General features: G+C 36.3%; 3 protein-coding genes across 6 annotated transcripts; 1 reads left to right on the top strand and 2 right to left on the bottom strand.

The window, feature by feature from the left end:
- The first annotated feature begins 2,258 nt into the window (after positions 1-2,258).
- Positions 2,259-6,727, top strand: LOC149025884 (kxDL motif-containing protein LO9-177-like). Its single transcript, XM_089146095.1, has 3 exons — positions 2,259-2,423; positions 3,483-3,635; positions 6,258-6,727. Exons 1-3 carry the CDS (start codon positions 2,290-2,292, stop codon positions 6,358-6,360), a joined length of 390 nt encoding a protein of 129 aa, XP_089002221.1. The 5' UTR covers positions 2,259-2,289; the 3' UTR covers positions 6,361-6,727.
- A 363-nt stretch (positions 6,728-7,090) lies between these two features.
- On the bottom strand, positions 7,091-14,417 carry LOC149025883 (S-adenosyl-L-methionine-dependent methyltransferases superfamily protein). Of its 4 annotated transcripts, none has more exons than XM_089146093.1 (6): positions 14,177-14,417; positions 13,916-13,979; positions 12,966-13,158; positions 11,639-11,712; positions 9,761-9,916; positions 7,091-7,355 (listed from the first exon to the last, which is right to left on the bottom strand). In XM_089146093.1, the coding sequence occupies exons 1-6, from the start codon at positions 14,403-14,405 to the stop codon at positions 7,232-7,234; spliced, it is 840 nt and encodes a 279-aa protein (XP_089002219.1). In that variant the 5' UTR covers positions 14,406-14,417; the 3' UTR covers positions 7,091-7,231. The 4 variants fall into 4 exon arrangements, with proteins under 4 accessions (XP_089002219.1, XP_089002217.1, XP_089002220.1 ...); XM_089146091.1 differs by having other exon boundaries at positions 7,094-7,355; positions 14,120-14,417; XM_089146094.1 differs by lacking the exon at positions 7,091-7,355 and adding an exon at positions 7,803-8,110 and having other exon boundaries at positions 14,120-14,417.
- Positions 14,418-15,181: 764 nt separating this feature from the next.
- On the bottom strand, positions 15,182-23,249 carry LOC149025882 (ADP-ribosylation factor GTPase-activating protein AGD12-like). Its single transcript, XM_089146090.1, has 9 exons — positions 22,922-23,249; positions 22,436-22,497; positions 21,583-21,667; positions 21,164-21,239; positions 20,844-21,007; positions 19,907-20,042; positions 18,227-18,343; positions 17,726-17,821; positions 15,182-15,628 (listed from the first exon to the last, which is right to left on the bottom strand). The coding sequence occupies exons 2-9, from the start codon at positions 22,467-22,469 to the stop codon at positions 15,347-15,349; spliced, it is 990 nt and encodes a 329-aa protein (XP_089002216.1). The 5' UTR covers positions 22,470-22,497; positions 22,922-23,249; the 3' UTR covers positions 15,182-15,346.
- Positions 23,250-23,518: the final 269 nt, after the last annotated feature.

Here is a 23,518-nt window from a genome sequence, read left to right as displayed (position 1 = left end):
TGAGTACGAAAAGGCGCTGGACTTCGAGCCTTGCAGAGATCGTAATGGGTAGGATCTGTTCACTGTTCCGCGTGGTGATTTTTCTTTCTACTTTTCCTGAGAAAAATTTAATCAATCTTTCTCAAAACGAAGTGGAATTGTGGAAAGAAGATTTCTTTTTTCCTTTTTCTCCCTCTCCTGCTGTCTCCTCTCTCACTGTGTCCTCTCTACCAACCAGTATCAGGGTCAAGATTTCAGAAAATCGCGTGATTTGAAACCCTATCGAAAAGGATTTTTTTTTTTAAGGACTCGAGAAATTTAAATAGTTCTTGGAGTTTGGGAAGAGTAGATTAGACTTAACAGAGATACGGAAACTTAATTATGGTTTTTTTGGTGGTGCTTGGAGAACAAGGTGCAGCGTTCTTCTGGGTATCCTTTTTAAAATGTTTAGTGGCAATGGGCATATGATCGTATTTCCCATTTGGTGAAAGAATTAAAGACGTGAGCCATTTTTTTATGCTTGAACATCATGATTTTATACCCTATGGAGCTGAACTGAGTTGAATTCATTGTAGAGGGAAACTGCTGGGAAGAAGACTGTACAGGGTTTAGGGTTTTGTTGAAATTTGGGTTTAGTTCAATGATGAGAAATTGAGGACCGAGAAATCAGCCGTTTGTTTCCATGGAAATCAATGAATACTGATGACTATAAATCCATGGCCAGGTGAGCCGGAGAAGTGGGGCCTTTTATTGGGTTGGGTGGGTTTGAGGCCAGCACAAACAGATTGGATTCAGGATGTGTGTGGGCCTTTGTTCAACCCAAGCAGTTGGATCAGATCAAACAAGTATGCAATGCTCAAATATTTCTAACTAAAATATAAAAAAATTATTTGAATTTTGTTGTGGGGATACGCTTGCAACTTCTAACAACCTTACAAATCATCAAATTCTAAAACTCATATTAGGGTGCAAGTTTGGTCCTGATATGCTCTGAGTCATGAATAGGGCTTAGGCCCAAGATTTTGGGTTTGAGGATTGGTTAAGGTCAAAATATTCTGGTCCTGACTAGGGACAATGGTGGACATAGTATTACTCTTTAACTTGTAGGGCTTGTCCTGACCCATTCTTGATTTTTGACCCTGACTCTAACCTTAACCCTGATTCTTTATTTTTGGTAGAGCATGATGCTTGATCTCAATGAAATTAGAATCTGGGACAAGGATATGATCAATTAGGGCCAGGGCCAAGTATAGGGTTAATCAAGGCTACGACCAGGCTAGGGACAAGGCCAATCAAGGGCATTGACAAGCCGGTTAGGGACAAGGCCAATCAAGGCTAAGGGTAGGGCCAATCGAAGTGGGAATATGCTTGACTTCGCCCTATAGGGCTTAGGTTTAATGACAATAATTATTGGCCCTGAATTAGGATTAGAGCATAAATAGACTTAGATTAGAATATATAGAGCTAGGCTTGAGATTGCAAAAGCCCAGCCAGTTGCAGCCCTTCAAGCCTCTTATTCGTCTAGTCCATCAGATCGTTAGATGGACCATGCAAGGATCGAAAAGGATTGCAACCGTAAAATGAACGAAGAATCACACATCTTAAAAATAGACTTATTTTGTTTCAACCTTTACATCCAACGGTTGCCGTCCTCTCCGTTCACGCGTCATGTATTTGATAGGTAGACTAACTTGGATCTCGGATGGAAGAGATCTAGATTCCAAATTGTCCAAAGTAAAGTGGATTGTGACCTTGTGTTAGATTTTGTGGGCGGCACACATATCCCATACATGAAGGTATTGAGTCAAAAGAATTTTGACTTTGGTGTTATAACACGCTTTAAAGGTGGAAACATTAGGAATTTAGGATCTCAGATTCAAATCAACCTTCTTTAGGTCTTGCAGAAACATCATTTGTTATCATTACCTTGTGTTGGTCGTTTTTGTTGACATTTTTGAGTCTTTATCCAACATGACCAATAGAATATTTTACAATGTGCTGGAAAGGTAAAGTAAAGGAAAGCAAACTGTTTGAAGAAGAGGAATTGAGGAATGGGGGCCCAGTTGGAGAAGACATATCCAAACTATGCATGAATAGCAACTGGGTCAGCCCAACCAACCACATAGGACGCGTTTAAAAATAGATGGACTGGGCTTGAAGTTTGAGGCCCACATTATACATAGACTGGGCTTGGTTGGGCTTTGTCCAGCCCAGCCCAGCTCAGAAGATCACTAGATAGATAAAATTGGCTTCAATGTCTGATGTCTGAAAGCTTCTTCCAGCATTTGTGTTTTTCGTTAGACCATCGGAATGGAGCCAGCCGTGGAGATGGGGCAGTCGGAGAGGGAAGGGATCAAAGATGCTTCTGAAGAGGTTTCTCGGCAGTTCAAGACACTGATTAATGCTAACGATCTGGAAACGCTCCAACAATTTCAACACCTAATGTAATCTATCATTTCCGCCTCTCTTACCTCTGTTTTGATAAAAATGTCAAAACTGAAACTGCGTTTTGCGGGTTCCAACTAGGGTTTCTTCTCCATTTTTTATATCAGTGTTATGGCAATAATTGAATTGTAGATGCGACTCTGGATTTTGAGTTGATAAACTAGCCACAGTAAGGTTTTGGATATCTGAACGATAATCAATATGTGACGTTGTGTTCAATTTCTTGTTTTTGATGCACTTGAGACTAGCCTTTTGTGTAATTTCGTTACATTCATGGAGTTAATGAGTTTTGTTTGGTTGGTTTACTTGAAACTGTAACATTTCCTGTTTCGATTACTATTATCTGAAGCACATATGCTCATTTGGTTTTACTGGTTTGTTCAACTTTTCAGTAGGAACTGCAAGTGCATTTGATTACTTTGATTAAGTGCTTTTAACAAACAAAAAGGAAAAAAAAAATAATAAAAAAAATCCAGAATGATTAATGATAAGCATAATTGCGCAACTGCCTTTCATCCTCTCTGTACAACTGGACCTGATAGCTATCCCCACCGAGGAACGAAGAAAACAGTCCTCTAATGCTTCTTTGACTATAAGCACACGACTGGAAGTTTATGCCTTTATCCACAGAAAATAGATGGTCCCTTTAGTTGGATAGTATTTGCTTGTTAATTGTTACTGCAAGTTGTTGTTTTTTTGCATAGCTATATGCATTTAGTACAAAAAAGAAAGATGGATGGGCATCTTTTTAGGACTGGATTGATTACACCAAGGATTTAAATTTATGTATTGCTTTCTTCAGTTTTTCCTTTTCTTTTAAATTTCTGTAATTGGCATAATTTTGTGATTCTTGCTTCAATCCTACTGAGTTGTTAATATGAAATTTGTGTTTTTTTATTTCAAATAACATGATGGCTTCCTGTAGATTGTAGAAGCATTCTCGGCTTACAATGATTATTTGTAGTAGTGTCATACTGTCATTGACTCTTGTTTACGAACCACAATTTGTTATTTGGGACTCTGTCCATGTTGATATGGTGTAAACGTCTTTGTTGCAGTTTGGGAAGGTTACAGGATAGCAATGCTGTCTTATCCCATTTTAACAACTTTTCGGAGCAATGCTTTCAAGAGATTTCTGGTGAGCTATATAAGAACGCACGTCTCCTAAGGTCCATGAAGACAGACCTTGATTACATATTTCAGAAGCTGAGGTAAGTACTGAGATTTCATCTGATTAAGCAGTCTACTTTTCATTCTATGACAATATTATGTTTGTAGAGTTCCTGAGGGACACTAATGCATACCCTGTTTTTCAAATGTTACTTGATCCAGGAATCTTTTTTTCCTGTTGGGAATGTGGTTACCTCAATTTTAATCCGTCTGTGTATGTATTTCACTTGCAAACAACAAAAAAAAGGAAAAAAAAAAAAAATTAGTAAATATTTATAAGACAGTGTCATGTTCTCACCATTCTTTCTTATCAGTCTTACTGATCCCTTCTATTGAGGTCTTCCGTATGGGAAAATAAGTGATTTGTCTTCCAATCACTGTACTCTTTGGACTGGTGGCACTGTCAAAGATTAATTTGTGGATTAGTCTAGATACAGAGGTCATATAGAAAAATAAAATATATGGGTAGAAGTTTGAGGAATGTGATCTACTTTATTAGTTTAGATAGAGCCAGGTTTTGAGATAGTTTCTTTCATTAAATTAGTCAACAGTTGAATTAGGTCTTTCCTTTTTAGTGTTTTGAGTATGCTACATGTCTTTTATACAAGTTTTTAAAGGGCTTTAGCTTTGTATACCAATTTGATTAATGAGATCAAGGGCTTTGTGCTTTGCTCTGCAAAAGAGTATAATGAGATGCAATTGGTGACGGACCAAAATATGGTGAGAGATCTGAGTATGTGACAGTCTCTGATTTCTTGATCTTGTCTTATTTTTCTGTAATCTCCTGCAAATCCAAGTACTTATTGAAGTATTTGCTGTTGCTGGAATTGAACTTTATAATCCTTGCGGATTCATTATTGCATGTGCCTGGTCTTCATTAGGTTTGTGGAAAATACATCATCATTCTTCCCAAGGTTACCTTCAATTATATGGTTTTCAGCAGGAGATCAGTAGAAGGCAATCATCAGTGCTTTCCTTGCTTGTGTGACCTGTTGACATAGAGGAGTAACGAAACTTTCTTCCTAGGAATTGACAACCATGTTTAAGTTAAGTTTTTATACTAGAAGTCAGATTATTGAGGGCACCTAGCTATTACTGTGACATGATAGTTTAAGTTTCCACGAATTTCATTTTCACATTCACTTTTGAGGGCCTGATCTTCTTACAGTCTGTTGTATTATCTTAACGGAAGTGATGGTTTATATTTTCTTGGATCAATGAAGTGTCTTTCCTTTATTTTTATTTTGGAAAGAAAATTCTCTTTAGTCCCACATTGGATACCAAGGAGTTGGAATTTAAGTGTATTAATAGGTGCCTCTTATTAAGTCTTAAATTAAAGGTGATCAATGGACACACCATGGTGCATGTGCGAGGATGGTCTGTTGTTTGAGTATGCACACGCATGCACAGTGTGGGTTGTGGGTTATTTAGTGCTTTTAGCACACATACTTAGTACTCTGCACATTTGCATCGTGGGTAGTGCTACCTCTACAAACCTGTACGTACAGAGTCATGACTGAGTTTTACAAGTGTCTCAACATTGGTTGAATGATAACCTCCTGTTCCCATAATAGGTTACCAAATATCTCAGAACAACTGTGTGTAGCAGGCCTTAAGTTCTTCTTTATATCTTAGGAGATGGCTTGCCATAAACCTGTTGCATCCAGTGGTGGAGGTGAATTATGTCTCAAAGCAACTTTGTAACATGCCTAGAAGTGCCCAACTTCACTCTTTACTTATCCTATCTCTAGTTTTTCTCTTGTACATGCTAGGGTTCTGGAACCTGTATCAGTTTCTGTAAATAATTCCTTTTCCTGGTACTACATTTGTTATGTCTTGTTATGGTGTTGCATGTATTATAGAAGAGAAAATAATCAAAACATATATAAATATTTCTAATGGAGGATAATTCATTTACATTTATTTATTAGTGCCTGAACTATTTCGGGTTAGTGATTATTATTATTAATTTATTTATGGGAGTTCTACTCCATAACTAGACTTGTAGCTGATTTTTATATATGCACATTATACAAAGGAAAAAACGACTTCCTTGAAGATCATCATCTATTGAATTATGGGATCTTGGACAAAGCATTATGTGTGTTCTTCGGTTCTGTATATAGCTGAAGAGTTTAATCCCCGTTTCAGTCATTAATCTAAACTCTCTAGCTAAATCCCTTCCCTATTCCCCTTGAAAAAAAAAAGGGGGGGGGGGGGGGTTGGCTTTCATTCCATTATTGTTCGTAGGGTTGATTGGTTGGTTATTTTCAATTAGTTAGTCAAATGCCAGAGTGTGTTTTTGGGTGAAAAAACGCCAGATTGTGTAACACCTATAAACTTTCTCTTTGGTTTTTTTGGCCACTCCATATTCTACTAGTCAAAATCGTCTCCCCCGATGGCTGTTGACTACAAATTATAAGGGGCCCATAGGGTTAAAATGATGGGGTTTATTTTTTTTTTTAATGAATGTTTTATTAATTTTTACTTATGGACCCCACATAATTTGTGGTTGTAATGCTGTCGGGTGCTTCCCATCATGGGAGGTGATCCACACTCTATTCTATTTGATCTGTTGTGCTTGTTATTTTTCATTCACGGTAATGCATTTACTTCAATTTTGATTTTATCTTATAGATGCATGATGATTTGTTTTCTTGCAGAAGCATGAAGGCCAAGATTATGGCTACATATCCAGATGCATTTCCTGATCCTTCAATAATGCAACTGCTTGACCAAAGACCTGACCTTGAAAGGCTTCAGTAAAAAATCATCTTTATCTCAATGAAGGATACGCATGCAGGCTGTTAGAATTCAGTGATTTTGTATATGTAGTTTTCCTTTTATACTTGTGATGTCTTTACCCAAAACAAAAATTTGCAAATATGGGTTGTACATTACATGTGTTTGATGTCTACCTTGTATATATAGAAGGGGGAACCAAGTCAACCATTTCGTGAGGTATTCTTGACGACCTTTATCCAGAGAATACCCCCCGATTATAAGATAACCCCTTCAATATCTTGTGCATCTCGTGCTTTCCATTTGAATTAAACCCTCGATTAAACATAGAAATCAATTTTCACTTTAGTGTTTGTCTTATTCACAGAGCAACCCTGCCAACCCTGCTAACCCTGCAATGGTTAGTAAAAAGAATATCCCTAACATAAAGATTTTTCCCCCTTTTTTTTTTGTTAGCAATCCTTAACATAGAGATTTGATCCTTTATTGAGTTGAAAATGTTATTTTAATCCCGAACAACACGGGCGCATTCCTATACTTTGACCTAATGTCTAGGGACACATAAGAAAGCCCAAGAGACCATACTAAACCTAACCAATAAATTGCTTCTTAAAAAACAACGTACCAACAACCTAAAAAGAACATGGATGAGTGATTTAGTTGGCAAAAGACCAACATTTTCACAGAGGAGGTCAAAATTCAAAATCCCCTTGGAGTCGGGGTAAAATCTCACCTATATTAATTGTATAAAACTCCCATGAGGATATAGTCGAGGTGTGCGTAAACTGGCCCAAATGAACCTCAGACCTCTCTCACAGGAAAAAAGTGTATTAACTATTTTACCAAAAGAACAATTTGCGGAAGTAGAAAAGTCTTAAGTGATAGGGGCAGTGATTCATTTCTTGAATAAGATAAGAAGAACAGGGGAAATATGCCGGTTTACCATTTCAAATTTAGAACAAACCCAATCATCCACTGGTAATCCCGAGGCAAAAGCTTGGACCATTTCATACTCCTCCCTGCTGGCATAAAACAAATTCCAGTCTAAATGATCTGAATAGAAGAAATCAAAATTGTCCTCAAGTTCACAAGAATATTAAAGGCAAAAAGTTAGTCTGCAGATTAGCAACATCAAATAATTAAAAAGGGAGTTTTTTATATCAGAATAGAGGAATAGGATGTAGACATCCTACTCAATTATAATGCCACACCATCTAAAAGATCTTCCTGATTAAATACAAAACCATAGTCCTTAAGAGAACAGGCAATGGTATTGGACACAAGCATAAGTTCATAATCAACGAGAAAATAGAAAAACTGTGATAGATTCTAGATTAAACTGTACGTCAGTTTAGGAATTTCTGAGTTTATAGCCATTGATCCAGGTATTGGTCTGAAGCAAAACTAGTATTGTTGGAAAACTCTCAGCAAAAATGATGTCAATGATACTTTAATGAATTGTCGTCAATCAAATATCTAAATTAATAGTCAACTTAATTCTATATTTCCTTCCACAGCAACATATAATTTTTGCAAGAATAACTTTTCATATTCTGAATTTCTATAAATGTGCATAATGTGTAGCAATAATGAATCTTAAAAATATGCCAATCCTGTTAGTTCAAGAGTTGCCACTTGACAGAAAATAGGGAAACATTTTTCTGTGGGTATGGAGAATCCTTCCCAGACCCTGCATTGGTGGGATCCCCATGCAGAGATACGTCCTTTCAAGTTTTAAAGGATCCATCATCCATCTCATTGGTCAAATTTCAACCTAAACAAGGACACAATGGATGGGAATCCAAAGTTATTGAAATGCCATCAACCTTCACCAGAAAATGAGGCTGCAGGGAAAACAGAGAAAGAAATTGGATTGCGCTCCCCCCGGGGCGGGCGGGGCGTGTCCTTTTCTTTCTACTATTAAGAGGAGTAATCCAGGCAAAACCAGGAAGAGGGAGATAGAAAGATATAGAGAAATGCCAACAAGTACCACTGCTTGTTTCTGGTCAGGCCACCAGCTCAACCCAAACACACCATTGTAAGCAATGAGCACTATTATTAGATATGGAAATTTAGTGCATTCTTGCAATCCAGAATAGCCATCGAACAGACTTTTACCCCTATTAAATGCTTAACAGGACAGAATTTTGACTGCCGATATGGATGCAGAATACTCTTTGGCATGGACACTGCGGCATGCAAACATCGACCATTTCCAGTTGCATGGCAATTGGTAAACTCTACAGAGTTCAGAAGTCACCAAACATGTTACATTAATTTGTTTTGTAAAGGAAAATGAAAATATGTAATAACCAGTTTGCTTTGATTTTATGTTATGATATCATGTAAATGCAAATTATCAGGCAAAGCAATATGTGACATCATAATCAAAGAGTGTGGCTCTGAATTTTTTACTTTTCGTGATTCTTGGCCTAAATGTATTCCATACAACCTATAATGGATGCTAAGCTATGCTATCTTGCATATATGGCTTTATCCAGAGCAGGGTTTCTAAGCAAACCACCATTACTAGCAATACTCAAAATATTGAGTTCAGAAAAAGAGAATTCAAGTAGAGAGGCATTACTCAGACCTAGAAATTGGGAAAATGTAAACACGTTGAAAAGGCAGTATATGTTACAGCCATTGACTAATCTTGTTCAAGAAAAAGGCATTTGAACCAGTACTCTACCTAGTCATGACCAAACAAAAAATGATACGCTTGAGATGAAACTAAAGGGTTTTAAATTCAGGCCTCCACATGCAAAATAATCCACTACATTATCAAGAATCTTCAGACATCGGTAACCTTCTGTTAATAAGAAAATTTTCACTTTGTTTCAAACATGTATGAAGAGGATGCCCATTTTCTAAAATTCCACAGCTCAATTTAAATTTGCATACCTTCCTAATCTTTGTCCATAGTATTGTATCGTTTCTCAAACCTTCACTAGGTACTTTCTTTCTGATTCAATGACTCAAATAAATCTGTAAGCCAAGCTAATTAGTGGCTGCTGCTGCTAACTCTCCTAAATTTACTCCAAATGGCAATGACCTTTTAGGTTTCTCTTTTATTCTCCTTTTTTTCCTCTTGTTAATTGGTGGGGTGGGTAAGGGATGGAAGGTAGTGGGCTTTCAATAATTGAAAATAAAGGATTGAAGAATCCAAATAACACCGGGCATGTGCAAAAACTGAAATCAGAAGAAGGAAAAAAATGCCAAGCATAGAGGAGTACATCCAAAACCTACTGAAGCATTACATCCTAATAACATCCTAATACTGAAGCAGTTTTCAGAGCATAACTTGGTCCAACTGAAGTTTAGGGTCAAACTCTTCCAGTGATCCTGGTTTTGGAAATAATATTTCAAGCAGAAAGATATGCCAAATAATAGTGCAAAAAATCCACTTAAAGGGGAGTACTACCTGCCACCAGGATGCCCCACATAAGCAATTATGCTGATGATTCCTCTTGGTGCCAATATCCTACTTGCAGCCTCCAACGCTGGTAATGTTGTTTCTGACGAAGTCATTACAACCTTGTCACCTCCTGGAAGGTAGCCCAAGTTGAATGCCACAAGCCTAAATAAAAGCGAATCAGTTTAGCACAGTTTTGTTTCTCTTTCCAAAAAATGATAATTTCTATTAATGGTCCAAATAAGGAAGAAATTTCGGGTCAAAACTAGAATTTCTACCCAAGAAAAGGCTGAAATTTCGGTCGAAGCTTGTGATTTTTTTTACTGAAGTTTCGGGACTCATATGGACTCAAAATGATATGGATTCTTGCATACCACCCATTTCAAGGGGGAGGACGACCATTGAGATTCATAGACGAGAGTCAGTTCACCATGCGACACAAGATTCAGACCATACTAGGGCTACATCTTGAGGCAAAAATGTTTCATCTACATATTCGAGGAAGGGGAAGGGGAGACAACATGGCTATGGCACAAAGGACATGCCATCATATGGGTCTTACTGTCCGACTGATGTAGAGAAATTGGTGCGATCTATGAGATCGATGAGCATAAATGATTTCAGAGACTCCAACTCTAGAGGAGCTGGTTCTACTGGGTCGACTTATGGAGCTTATGGTTATGGACCTTATGATGTCCCTTCTAGCTATCAAACTCAAGGTCAGCCACTAGTGGAGCCTTATGGTTATGGAGCTTATAGAGCTCATGGTGTACCTCCCACTACCACCTATTAGAGTCAGCCACTAGAACCTTATTATCAGTATAGACCTTATGGTGTCCCTGTCCCTGCTGACAACTAAGGTGGTCCTTCATTTGTTGAGCAGATCTTCCACTCTATACCATAACCACCAACCTTTCCATATGCAGTTGAGCCAGTTCTTTATCCTGAGATTCACAACTTCTCACAATCAGGAAATCTTAGTCATGTAGATGAGGCCACGTACAGAGTTGCAGTTGCCCACTACGTCAACAACTATATGGGGCAAACATCATGGGACTTGTATTGTCATTTGTATGGGGTGCAGATGGAAGAGGGAGACATGGAATATAGTAGACTTTTAATTGGTAACATTCTCACTTCTTCTTATATACTATATACTTGAATGTTATCTTTTCAATGGCTTTTTTTGTAAACTAATAGTTTCATAGTGTTTATTATGCTTGAAATAGGTAGTATGCAAGAATCCAAATCATTTTGAGTCCATATGAGGCCCGAAATTGAAGTTCAAATTATCAGCAAAAAAACCACAAATTTTGACCGACTGAAATTTGGAAATTTCGGCCTTTTTCAAGGTCGAAATGCTTGTTTCAACTGAATTTTTTTCCTTGGTTGAAATTTCTTCTCCATCCAATCCCAGTTGGTTTATGGTCTCACATTGATTTATGCATGTAGTAATGTTCACAGTACAGGAAGTTCAGCCAACAGACAACAAATCAAATTGTACAATGTTGAGATTTATCTGAATTAAAATTGCAAAAATTGCAATAGGGTTGAAGGTGTACAGCAAACAATTGTATCACAGTGATGTAGTAAATTTTATGAGAAATTAAGCCTTTATGTCTTGTTCCTATAGGGACTATAGGGAAACCATGTAAGCCAAAATATTGGGTATGAGTAGTATAAAATAATTACAAGATTGGTTGGCAGTAATTAAGCAATTGGTGAAGGTCTTCCTGGACATTTTCAGATGATCTCATTTTTAATTATGTTTCAGAAACAAGAGGATAAGATAGTTCCAATTATTGAATGCTGCAAGCATATCAATATGATTCTTCATTTCCATTCACTTGGCAGGAGCAACAAACATGAAGAAGTTGAAAATGTTACCTCACTGAAGAACCTTTTGGAATAATATCCTCCATTCTACTGTGACAGGCATGAAATAACTTAACAAGCTTCCTCTGCATGGAAGCTCAAAAGCATAAGAAACCAGATGCCAAGCATTCAACTTTGTATCAGTAGTGTTGGTATCAAAATAAACGTGTGAATTTTCAGCTTTGTTATTGACTACAAATTGTTCATCAACAACAAAGAATGTAATCAGAATCTTCAAATATAAAGTGGACCGAAATTGAAATTAAAAGCAACTATGCCAAATTACACGCTTCCATGTGCTGCTCTATGTCAATTACTAAGAATCAGGTAATCATAAAACAAGTCAAAATTAGGTCTTGAAATGCATCTTTCCCTCTAGATCTACTGTATTCAGGATTTCAGGGGAAATCAAATATGGGAAATCAAAGAATGCAATCGACCATTTGGAATAACCATTTTATTATGTCAAGGACCTCAAAATTTGAAAGTAAAGACCATCCCCATAGCCTAACTTTTCTAAATTTGAAAGATAAGTTGTAAATGCTGATGTTAAATGTTAAAATGGTCATTTGAATTATTTTATTTTTTTTAAAAGAAAAAAAAAAGGGACTATTGATGGGTCACAATCCCTCTGCATGTAATACACCTACACAGAAAATTTAGGAGCAATGTAGCATGTGCTACTGGTGCAACTTCATCATAAGCACAGAGACATTCCAGGATTGCACTAGAATTCTCTTAAAAAAGGAAAAACAAAACTACCTCTGTATTAACTTACCTTAATTGAACTCCATATTTTGAATTAAGAACCCAACAAGAAATACAAAAATCCAAACTCTCTAACAAAATATAGGACTTACATAAATATGAATAAGACTCAGCTTGTGGGACCCATAAAAAAGTAAGATATGGGTAACTGAAGAGGAACAGCACAGCAGAGCCACACTTTACAGAAACATCTGATGCTGCTGGACCAAAGAGCAGACCACACTAGAACTGCTGTGTTGAAGATGTATTTATTACTTTTCAATAAGAAAAGAACAGAAGAGAAAATAATAATAAATTATGGGCAGACAAGAAATGTTGAGCTACTTGGCTGAGATCTTGTGACCCAAACATAATCTTGATACACTTTGCATTCATATTTTATGTTCTGCTGAAATCACTGAACTTAAGTTGAAATGCTATTAGATCTGAAAAATACGGATATGATACTAAGTCCCTGTGAGGGAACTAGTTTCTCCACCTTGGAATATCCCATGAATTTCTATATTTTTTTGGATGACTTGCCAGCAGAGCAGGATACAAAAAACGAAAAATGATCTTGCATTATAATTACCTCATGTGCATTGAGAAATCCATTTAACAGTAAGGAAGCATTTTCCAGCGCTATGTTTTGGATATCCATTCCATAAACACAGCCCTTGCCTGACTCATCAGCTATCAACTTGACCATAGCCAAGGTATCATGACCATTGCCACAAGTAGCATCAACTACTGTGTCTCCTTTTTGGACTATGTGTCTCCACATCCTAATGAACCAAAAGAAACAGAAAAGTAACAAGTAGAAAAACAATAACTCTTAAAATAAAAAAAGCAACAAGTATTACAACAATAAGAAGCCTTGTCTGAACTAAATGGTGTTGGCTACATGAAATCCTGCCTTAGATACAAGGCCTAAGCTATGCATATCCTTCTCACCACTTCTCTTAAGGTTATCTTAGGTGTGCCCCTAGCTCTTCTAATGCATTCAATCTGGATTAAATCACTTTTCTATATAGGGGCATTTAAGGCAGTCTTAGTCTTCCTCTTTCCTCCCCCCCCCCCCCCCCCCAACCCAAAAAAAATAAATTAAAAACTTACAAAAATCCCAAACTTCACCACAACAGCCCTAATTCCATGTAAATAGTAACTTATCGAGTTTAAGATAGATATGAAATAAAAGTTTCTAATTTTATTACTTTCTGTTTTGCATGTAAAAATACTGGATCCCCTAGAAGGACTCCATTCTAGTTTCAACTTACTTTATTTATAGTTTCCTTGAGGTGTGAGGATCCTCCTTCTAGTAGACGCTTCATATGAGAGGCATATGCTACACAAATCAAACTTCCAACTACAGACATTGATGCTTTTTGTTTCCAAATGTGGTACAAAGCAGAAAATACGTATAACTTGTGGCAAGTAAACGTAGAAAAAATCGAAACACATATTTGATGAAGATAACATCTCTACATGTTCACAGCATAAAAGTAATTCAAGAAATCGGTGATCTAAGTTAAAAGCACCCACGAGTGAGCAACCTCAGTTGCCTTCTTCTTGCCAGAAATATATCCCATTAAAGCATCCTCAAGCCCTGAATTGTGGCATAAATAATAAGCATTTTTTTAGACTGAAATTCAGATATCAGAAAGAAAGACCAAAACTAAGTTGCATTCGCAACCTGAACAAGATACTAAAAGCATTGGCATTTAATTCGAATATATGATGAATCACCTGAAAGAGGGGATGCCTCATGAGCTGAACTTTGTGAGAGACCATCAGATATCGTACCATCTGAGTGGATTTGATGAATACATTTGTTACACAACGAAAAATGCTTAGGTTTTCTATGCGATTGTAAGAAAAGGAAGCTCCGTCGCTGAGAAACGAAAGTACGAGCAGCAACAAAACTCTGCTTTAGTGGAGACGGAAGTGTTTGACATCTCAGGGACGCAAACATCCCGCGCGTTCGAGGGTAAATTCTGAAACCGAAAGCGCAGCTGTGGGCGCAGGATGACATTCTTCATGTATTTTTTTCTTTTCCCTAGCGTTATTCAATTTATCAATCGACTCCATATAAGGTAAAAATATATCAAAAACACCCTGACCGTTAGGAAATCATAGAATTAATATAAGCACGTTAAATATTTCACAAAATTAAGAATAACCTTAAATGAAAAATTCGTGCTCGAATTATTTTTTCGTCTATCTCCATTGTCCGTGACTATTTCCTCTCTCAATCAAAAATCTTCACAAAAATTTAAAAATAAACATCATAAATGAAACTTCTTTGTTGCTTGATCCCTCTTTTTTCTTATTGAGTTCATTAAATGGAACCCCCACTTGTGGAACTAAGCTGTAGAAAAAAACCAAAATGTAGAAACTTGTCAAAAATGTGACTAAATTCTCAAGTTTATCTCCCTTCAAAATTAGGGTGGAGGTATTTCTTCAAATGTGTAAGAAACCTCCGACGCTAACGGAGGTGCAACAGGAATACTAAGACGGAGGTGTCTTTTAAATGGGAAGGAAAGACAGACTCAAGAGAGTTACTGCAACAGCTAGTCTTCAAGCATTTTTACCCTGACTGAAATTCAAGCATCACCAAACCAACCAAAAAAAATATGAAAATTAAATTATCACCATAAATAAAGGCATAAAAAATTATAAATGCATAGATGTTCAATACCTTTGGGTTCTAAAATTAAGTTGGAAGTAACATTAGTACCATTATATCATCATAAAGTGTTTGACAACCCAAAAAAAAAATCATCGAGTGAAATGACATTAGTACCTTCATTGGAAAAAATTATCATATCAAAAAGCATTTTACATCTTGAAGTACAAAAAATAAGGAAGAAAAAACCTTTCTAAAAGAATAATACAAGAAAAAAACTTCATAAAAAGAACTATACAATACGGCAGCAGGTTAGTTAAATAGCACACATTCAACCAATGACAAAATTATTGGTCTAGAGGCATCCATTCTAGTTCTAGCTCTATGTCTCCAGATTCAACATTTTGGAGTTTCAACAGCATCTCTTGTTTCACTGTCCCGTCCACAATGTCAATGATGCTGTCATCAATAAGAGCATTGTCATTTGATTTCAGCCACTTTCCGATCTGCATGTTTGGCAACTCAGTTGGATCACCAAATGCCATTGAAGAGGTGATTAGTGGCAGAAGATCAACCTCAGCTTCCCCCATTATGTCATCAGCTGAAAATACATCGTGATCATATATTTGCTGCACCAAGAAGAAAATTGGGAATGTTAATAATTTCACAAATGTGAACTGTGGTTAATTTTCTCTTTAAAATTTTCATCTTCACCACAGAAGAAAATTGGGAATGTTAACAACTTCATAACTATGAGCCCTGTGGATAATTTTCCCATGAAAAATCTTCAAATTCTTTTCTCCACAGCATAAATGAGCAATGTAATATGATAACGAAGTCCATAATCTGTTCAACTCCCCTTTCCTTCTACAAGTCTAATTAGTGTTCAAGTGTTCACATTGAGGAGAAACAACAAAGAAAAATGAAATGAATATTACCAAGTCAAAGCAATATAGAGAAAAGAGTCCACAGGTCTTTTAAACAAGGTTGAGGGTGTGAAAATAAATAAAATAACTCATTACAGGTGGTAGGAGGAGGGGAAAAGGGACGACAAGATGCTAGGTTCCAAATAGAGCAATGAGGACAAAAAGTACATGCAAAGTGAGAAAGGGAACTGAAGACAATTTTAGGTGTGAAAAGTTCAACAATGAATTTCATTGCACAAGAAAATCCTCGTAAATATGCACCATTCAATAAAAAGTTCTTCAAATTCTTCCAGTACAATAGACAAAAAGCCCATGTAATTAAGTCACAATTAAATACAAGGACAATAGCAGTCTAATAAATTTGCAAATTGAAGAAGAAAGACAGAAAAGAGATAATTCATCACTAGAAGGTTAAGAACAGAGTGGGAAGACATTTTAGAAATATTAGAACAGTTAGGAGAAAGTTGGGATGTAAGGAGAAGTGATACACTTGATGATAGAGATTTGGTAAGCTTGACTAGAATTGGGTATACTTTTCCCAAAAAACCCATGTAGAGAGGCTTCTCTACATAGCTTGGCCTTTTTCAGCCACCTAGGATCTGGCTAGGTTTTTTCATCCTTGCAGTTTCCATTGGTTGAACGAACTAAAATTTGCTGAAAAGTCTCCAAAATTGAATTTTGGACTAACTTCCCCCTGCTGTCTCCATGTGGGAAAATTAAACTAGACCAAAGTTTGTATGATGATTTCAACATCTTCAAAGAATTTGAATGCACAAGGGATTTGTCACACAGCTTATATCTTCAGACATGGAGAGAAGCCACTCAACACAAGGCAGTGAATTATTATTGTGAATATAAAAATTTTGAGCTTTGGAGCAAAATTTAACTGAAATAGTTTTCTTAAAGAATGTACCAACCCTATACACTTGAAAAGGGAGAAATTATAGGATTAGTCATAACTTCTGAGCAGTGATTTGTATGCCCTTAATAGGTATTTTTGGATTTTGAATAGCAATAACATGAAATAAAGGGGACTCACACTAACATTTGAAAATATGTTAACTGACCAAGCATAGTGGGAAGGCATTTATTTTTTTCAAATGTAGTTAGAAGGTTTCCAAATTACAGTAGCTTGTTTTTCCAGGTGGACTACTAATTTTAACTACTGGATAGCAGCAGCCTGACCAGGATAGACCACATGTCAGAATAATTAAAACAGTAAGTCAAGAAATAAGTTCAGTTTGCAAATGTACCCACAGATGATGTGGACAATAAGTCCATTAAATTAGGCACCATCAAGCACTGGCAGGTAAAACTACACTCGGTTGGAACATTATCCAACTGCATCGAAAGTTGCATCCTTGCAACCTTGACATATGTCATTTGGTTACCTAAATCATATTTAAAACTTGGTAATGTGAAACTAGGACTATGTTTCTTGGAGGCCAATACAAATATATTTTTCCTCTCAAAAGAAAGAATTCTTGAAGGATTCCAGACAAAGTAAGGCACATTTTTAACTGTACAAACAGGATCAACAAAACTCCAGCATTATAAGATATGTCCTGATGGATTTCTTTTTATTACAAGATGAAACAACTGTGGCATAAAGGGCAGCATAAAAAATTTATCATGAATAAAGTCACAACTAGATGAAAATTTTGGAACAGCTGGAAGTAGGATTACACAGAAGGAAAAAAAAAAAAAAAAAAAAAAGCCAAGACGATGGAGAACATTGAAGTGGTCATTCATGCCGGTCAAACCTATTGAAATGGTGCATGGGCAAAGAAACAGACTTACCAACTTTAGGGCCCCAAAGTTTTGAGGAACTGAAAGCATGAGATCCTCATTCCACACTGGATTCAGATCACTCTGTTTAACTTGTGTCTGGACTCTCTGCAGAATGACATTCAGTACCAAAACATAAGTTATGACCAGCCAAGGACCTAACAATTACAGATTGATGAGATATAAACTATTTATTGGTACATTATAAAACTATATTTTTGTTTTTGTTTCTAATACAAAACAAATAGCATAGGCTTGACTTTGAAAGGGTCAAGCAACCATCCAACACAATCATATAACATTGCATATAAGTGGCACCCAGTTGAACATTACATAAACACAATACATACAATAACCCCATTTAATAAAAAATAATAATAATAATAAATAATAAAAAAACACACAACAACAACAACAAATGGAGATATATTCTATGTTTAGACAACATAATTGCTGGGGCACCTTCAAAGTTGCTAGAAGGTTACATGAAATGAAACAATGTTAGCAACTTACCTGCTGTCCAAGAGATAGGACAACATAAGGATCACTTGTTCGTAGATCTCTGATAGCCAAATTTGTGCCTCTTTTTACTTTAACCTTGAGGATTCCTATAAATTCCACCATGCCCTCCTGCAATCAATATCAAAATAAAAAGAAATTAACGATATTGATATTAAGAGTTAATAGCCAGTGTGACTGATGTTTGCATTACTTGATTTTGTTGGGCAGTATCCAAAAAGATGGAATATCCAACGTTGACAACTCAGTGGAACAAAACAAAGAGAAAACTGTGAATAATTGTTCCATGATAACTGGATATTTTGCGGAGGACAACATTTACACCCTTATAAACATGAATTGTGAGGAGTCCATCACACATTGCAGACCAAGCCCGACCTGATAAAACTCTAAAAGAAAGTTTGAAACCACCTGCAAAGTGCACTATGCAGGGGAACAGCTAATGTGATTGTTTTTAGAGACCATTGAACTAGGGGGACCATGACGTGAAAGTCCTGATGTCCATTAAACTATTAAAGGATACTATATGAACAAAGAACACTAAGCTATGGGGTGGTTAGGCATGTGGAAATTTCAATTGGTTGGGTTTCGGTTCTTCCTCAGAATTGTCTAGTTAACTCATCACAGTTATTGGTGCATTTAATTTAATTTCCCAATAGGGCAAGTGTACATTTCCAAGGTAGTGATAAGATAAGAATGAATTCAGGCAGTGGGAACTTAACTAGGTTCTGTTCACATGCTTATAGGTGGACAACAAGCACGATTTATAACCTATAGTTAAGGCCCAACATCCCAAGTCACAGAAAGGAGTGATCTCTATTTAACAAAAAATCTCTCTGTCTCTGTCTCTGTCTCTGTCTCTCTCTCTCTCTCTCTCTGCATCTTCTTCTCGAGGAGGATTATTGATTTTTCCCTCATTTGATCAGGTCAGGTCAACTCATACTTCTCAATCAACCAACCCAAAATTCCTTGATCTCTTCATTGAAACCAACATTTCCAGTACCCATACATCAGTCCCATCACATCTCATCAAAATCATAGCAACCAGCTGCCACATTTCACCCTAAACCCGATTGACAGCCATAGATGACAGAAGCCCTTGTTTTTTAGTTCAATTGAAACCCAAGCCCCATCTTTTTTGATAGTCTATTTGAAAACATGTCTCGACTAGGTTTTAGTCTCTCCCCCACCCCACCCCCCATTGCGGATACCCCAACGAACATGACTATTGTTTTTGCCTGGGGTTTAGGATCTTCCTTCATGTCAATTGGTAGGCTATGCCCCCCTTCCTTCCTCTCTGTCATCTCCCCCCCCCAGGTTCAGGGCTTTTGGTTAATTATTATTTAATTCATCCAAAAAAATCCAAAACCAGTAAAACAGTATACGAATTAATTCATATTTGAAGACGTATTGTTATCAATGCTAAATTACAACATTATGTAAATTAGGATTTTATCAATATCCTACTTCTATCTTTTAGGTCCTTCGTGGGTAGATATAAATTCAATGTTTTCAGAAAAGATTTCATATAATATTATCCATTATATACTTGACATCCATTATATAGTGAGAAATACAAGGGTGAACAAACACCTGCTTTGATGCTCATGCCTTAGTAGTTAAAAAATTGGGTAATTTACAAGGGCAAAATCACAAGTTTACCCAACAAATTACCAATTTATTTGACGAATTTGAGCTTTGAGAGCTATCCAACATTTGGCTTGAATTACTAGATTTGAGAGAACTCCTTCCAAAACTTGAGACAATCCGAAGACTAGGCTTCAGAAATTCCTGAAGTTCGTATTTAGACCTTCACAAAAGCAGATTGAATATGTAAGCAAACACATTGATCACCTAAACAATCACTTTATGTTGCTTAACCATGCATTGTTCTGAACTAGTAATGTGGCCTACCACAATGATACCTCTTAGATTAAGGCCCAAAGAAACTTGAGGCAACTCAAATGGTCTGGTTACCAAAATTTTCTAGTCAACACCTTTCAGTGATGATGTACTAAATTAATAATCCAGCTTAATGCAGAAGGATACATGAACTCTATAGCGCCATTAAAAACAAACTCTCATCTCTTCCCATAAAAAATATTCATGATAGATTTTCACACAATGAAAAATGAGGAAATTAAAACAATACAAACACAATCAGGTTATATAAGATGGTTTGTACTTTTCCTAAATAGGTACACATGTAGTCAAGCTATCTTGGTCATCTTGTAATCACTTCTGTTTTAGTGGTCCAGCCTCGAAGCATGACGCTGTGAGCCATCCAATCCATAATTGGATAGAAGACTCTCAAAGTTGTTTTTTCATGTTCCAAAGTCCATGTTAGAAATGTGGTCCACCAACACCATAATGCCATACATAGGTCTTTCCCTTTGTAAGACTTGTTATTGAAGTCTAAATGGTTCTTCTCTTATTTTCCATCTGATAGAGTGTTACCAAGTGAAACTCACCATGGATAAAGAGTGAAGTGGCTGACAATTATTACCACTTTCAATCCCCTAAACGGCAACTAGACTTCTTTTCTATGTCCTAAATGAAACATCAATCACACACATACAAGAACCATACACGTAGGTCAAAATTGACAAACCTGATGAAACTCATACGTTCCTCATGACTTGAATCTGGTTTGGGTTTCGAGTATCCATTGGGAATAAAAGCCTCGTAGATTTGGTTAGCAGCAGAATTCCCTCCGACCTCAATAATAGAATCAATTTCATCATCAGTCCATTCATCCAGTGTCACAGACAGAACCTGTAACATGAGTAGAAATAAGGATATCCATAGAGTAGTATAGAATGATTTATAACCTCACAAGAGGAACCTCTGAGCAACTACTTATATTTTCACTAACCAAGATTCAAACAATTAGTTTTTTAAGTTCTTTTAGGAGAAAACCTATAATCCCACCTTTGAAATATGTGTTCCAAGACTTCTATGTACACCACTACATTTTAAGCATATAAATACTCCAATATTTGCTGACCTGCAAACAAACCAGTAGAAGAAGTCTTAAAAGACATTCTTGTTAAGAAAAGTATAAAAAAAAATGAAATTATATTCTAGTAAAATGGCATGCCATCAAAAGAAGATAAGAGCACAAAGAAGATACTCGCAAACACAAAACTATGCAACTGAGAATAAACTCAAAACAACAAGTACTGACGAATTCTACAGATCCATACCGTAGCATATCAACCCACAAGAGGTCTCTAGCTTGAAATCATGAATGCAGTACATAGGTGTGAAGGAAAAGCATAAGTTCAAACAACTAAACCAAGTTTCGTAAAAATTTCAGGAAATCTAAGCTTCAAAATTTGAAAACTTACGCCCATTTTGGATCTTGAGCACCACAATCTGCACAAACACGGTTGTCACTTTTACGCAATAGTTCTTTTAGCCTTCCCATATTACCTGAAAGGGAGAACGACCAATGTCAATTATGAAAAAAACACAACACTTTTCACGCTTTAACACAAAAAAGGTTAAATTTGAAAATGTTATCCAAAGTACAAATACAAATTGACAAACTATTACACAACTGAGTTAAACAGCTTGAAATTATCATTTGTACTCCTTTTCTTCATATCTTTTGCCTGTGATAAACCTAGAGAGTAGAAATCTAATCTTAACCAATAGTATAGCAAGTAGTCCATTTCCTTCTTGTGGTCTACAAATCTTAACCTCTTCACTCGCTAAATTTTTCTCCCTATCCCCCAGCCAAATCTTTACTTCTCTAACAGTCAAACATATGTTTTCTTCTGTTTCTGAGGTTTCTTTCAGTTTCTTACTCACAATCCATGACAGCATTCTGCCTAATAAGTAGACGCACAAAGTAGTTATCAAATTATAAATCAGTGCTCCAGAACAAGCATTGTTTCTTTCTAACTAGAGAAGCAATCCATATAGCATATATCAAACAAAACAAGAATAATTACTGACAGCCATTTATTCACTACTTGACCGGTTCTGCTATTCCCCTTATCATTCTCCCTTCCTGAGTAGATCCTGGATTGTCTTCCACACCAATCACCGTTCATATGTGTTAAACAAAAGTTCATTATTCAAATCACGACAATTCAACAGACAATAGCTATGAGATGCAACACTCAAAAAGGGGGAAAAAACAAAATGTTGGAAGCCCTGATAGATAACTATTTCTACCAAATAATAACTACGTACCATTGGAAGCCCTGATATTGACGGGACGACTCATTTTCTCGCTGTTTATAAACCAACAATATCTGAATGTAACAAAGTTCAACAAAAAGAAAAAAGAATCAGCAAAACTGATGTTAATAAATTCAATGAAATCGGGAACTAATGAGATTCCAAATTACAACAGATTATATCAGAAGATCATATGGACGGCAAGTCATCCTCAAAACCAAATCGACCATAACAAATGTTTCTGACTGAATTATTCCCGCCAAAATTAAGAAGGACAATTCTAGCCAACCTTAATAACCCAAAGATCTTACTTAAAACTAATTTTGAATCCGAAATAACATTCTACCCAGAAAGAAAGAGGAAAAAAAAATCTGCAAAATAACATTCATTTGGTTCCTTGGAAAGAAAACAATCATAGATCCGCAATCCCTCTACCGGAGAAGAGCAAAAAAGATTAGAAACCTATTACGATGAAACAAGAGAGTCGTTCCAATTTACCAAATACTTGAAGAATCTCAAAAAAATCCCGTCTCTGATACCCAAAGCAACGGAGATTTTACAAACAAGGCTGCCTTTCGTCTCATCATACAGAATGCGTTTTACATACTTGATTATTGTGGATTCCTGTACCCAAAAAATAAAAAAGATAAGTGTGGATTCCGATGTTTTTCACAAGATTCCGGTGTCAACCCCTATCGCCAACCGCTGAAATCTGATCGAACTGACTTCAAATCCAAAATCCAAATTGAACGGTGTTATTTATTTGCTTTTCAAGTAAGGAACCGCGGCCCGGTTTAAAATCCAGTCATATCATATGCTCCATGCATTCAGACATGGACATCAAATGATCACTAAACAAATTTAATTTTCTTGGGAAAGAACATTAGAGGAGACGTGCCCACGCACATTTTTTAAGGCATAGTTAGCTGTAAACCATCATTGAATTCATGAAATTTACGAATTTTATTATTTTATAAAAAAACATGAATATGTGAAATCTACGATGAAATTTGTACATTCATGCAAAATAACCTGACAAAACTTTCTGAACTTCGATAAATTTTATCCTAACCAAATATTTAATTTTTTAAACCA

Source organism: Hakea prostrata, chromosome 2, assembly GCF_041222555.1.
Source record: "Hakea prostrata isolate BN-2017 chromosome 2, UWA_Hpros_2, whole genome shotgun sequence".
NCBI classification, from domain to species: domain Eukaryota; kingdom Viridiplantae; phylum Streptophyta; class Magnoliopsida; order Proteales; family Proteaceae; genus Hakea; species Hakea prostrata.
This window is presented reverse-complemented; position numbering and strand designations above follow the sequence as displayed.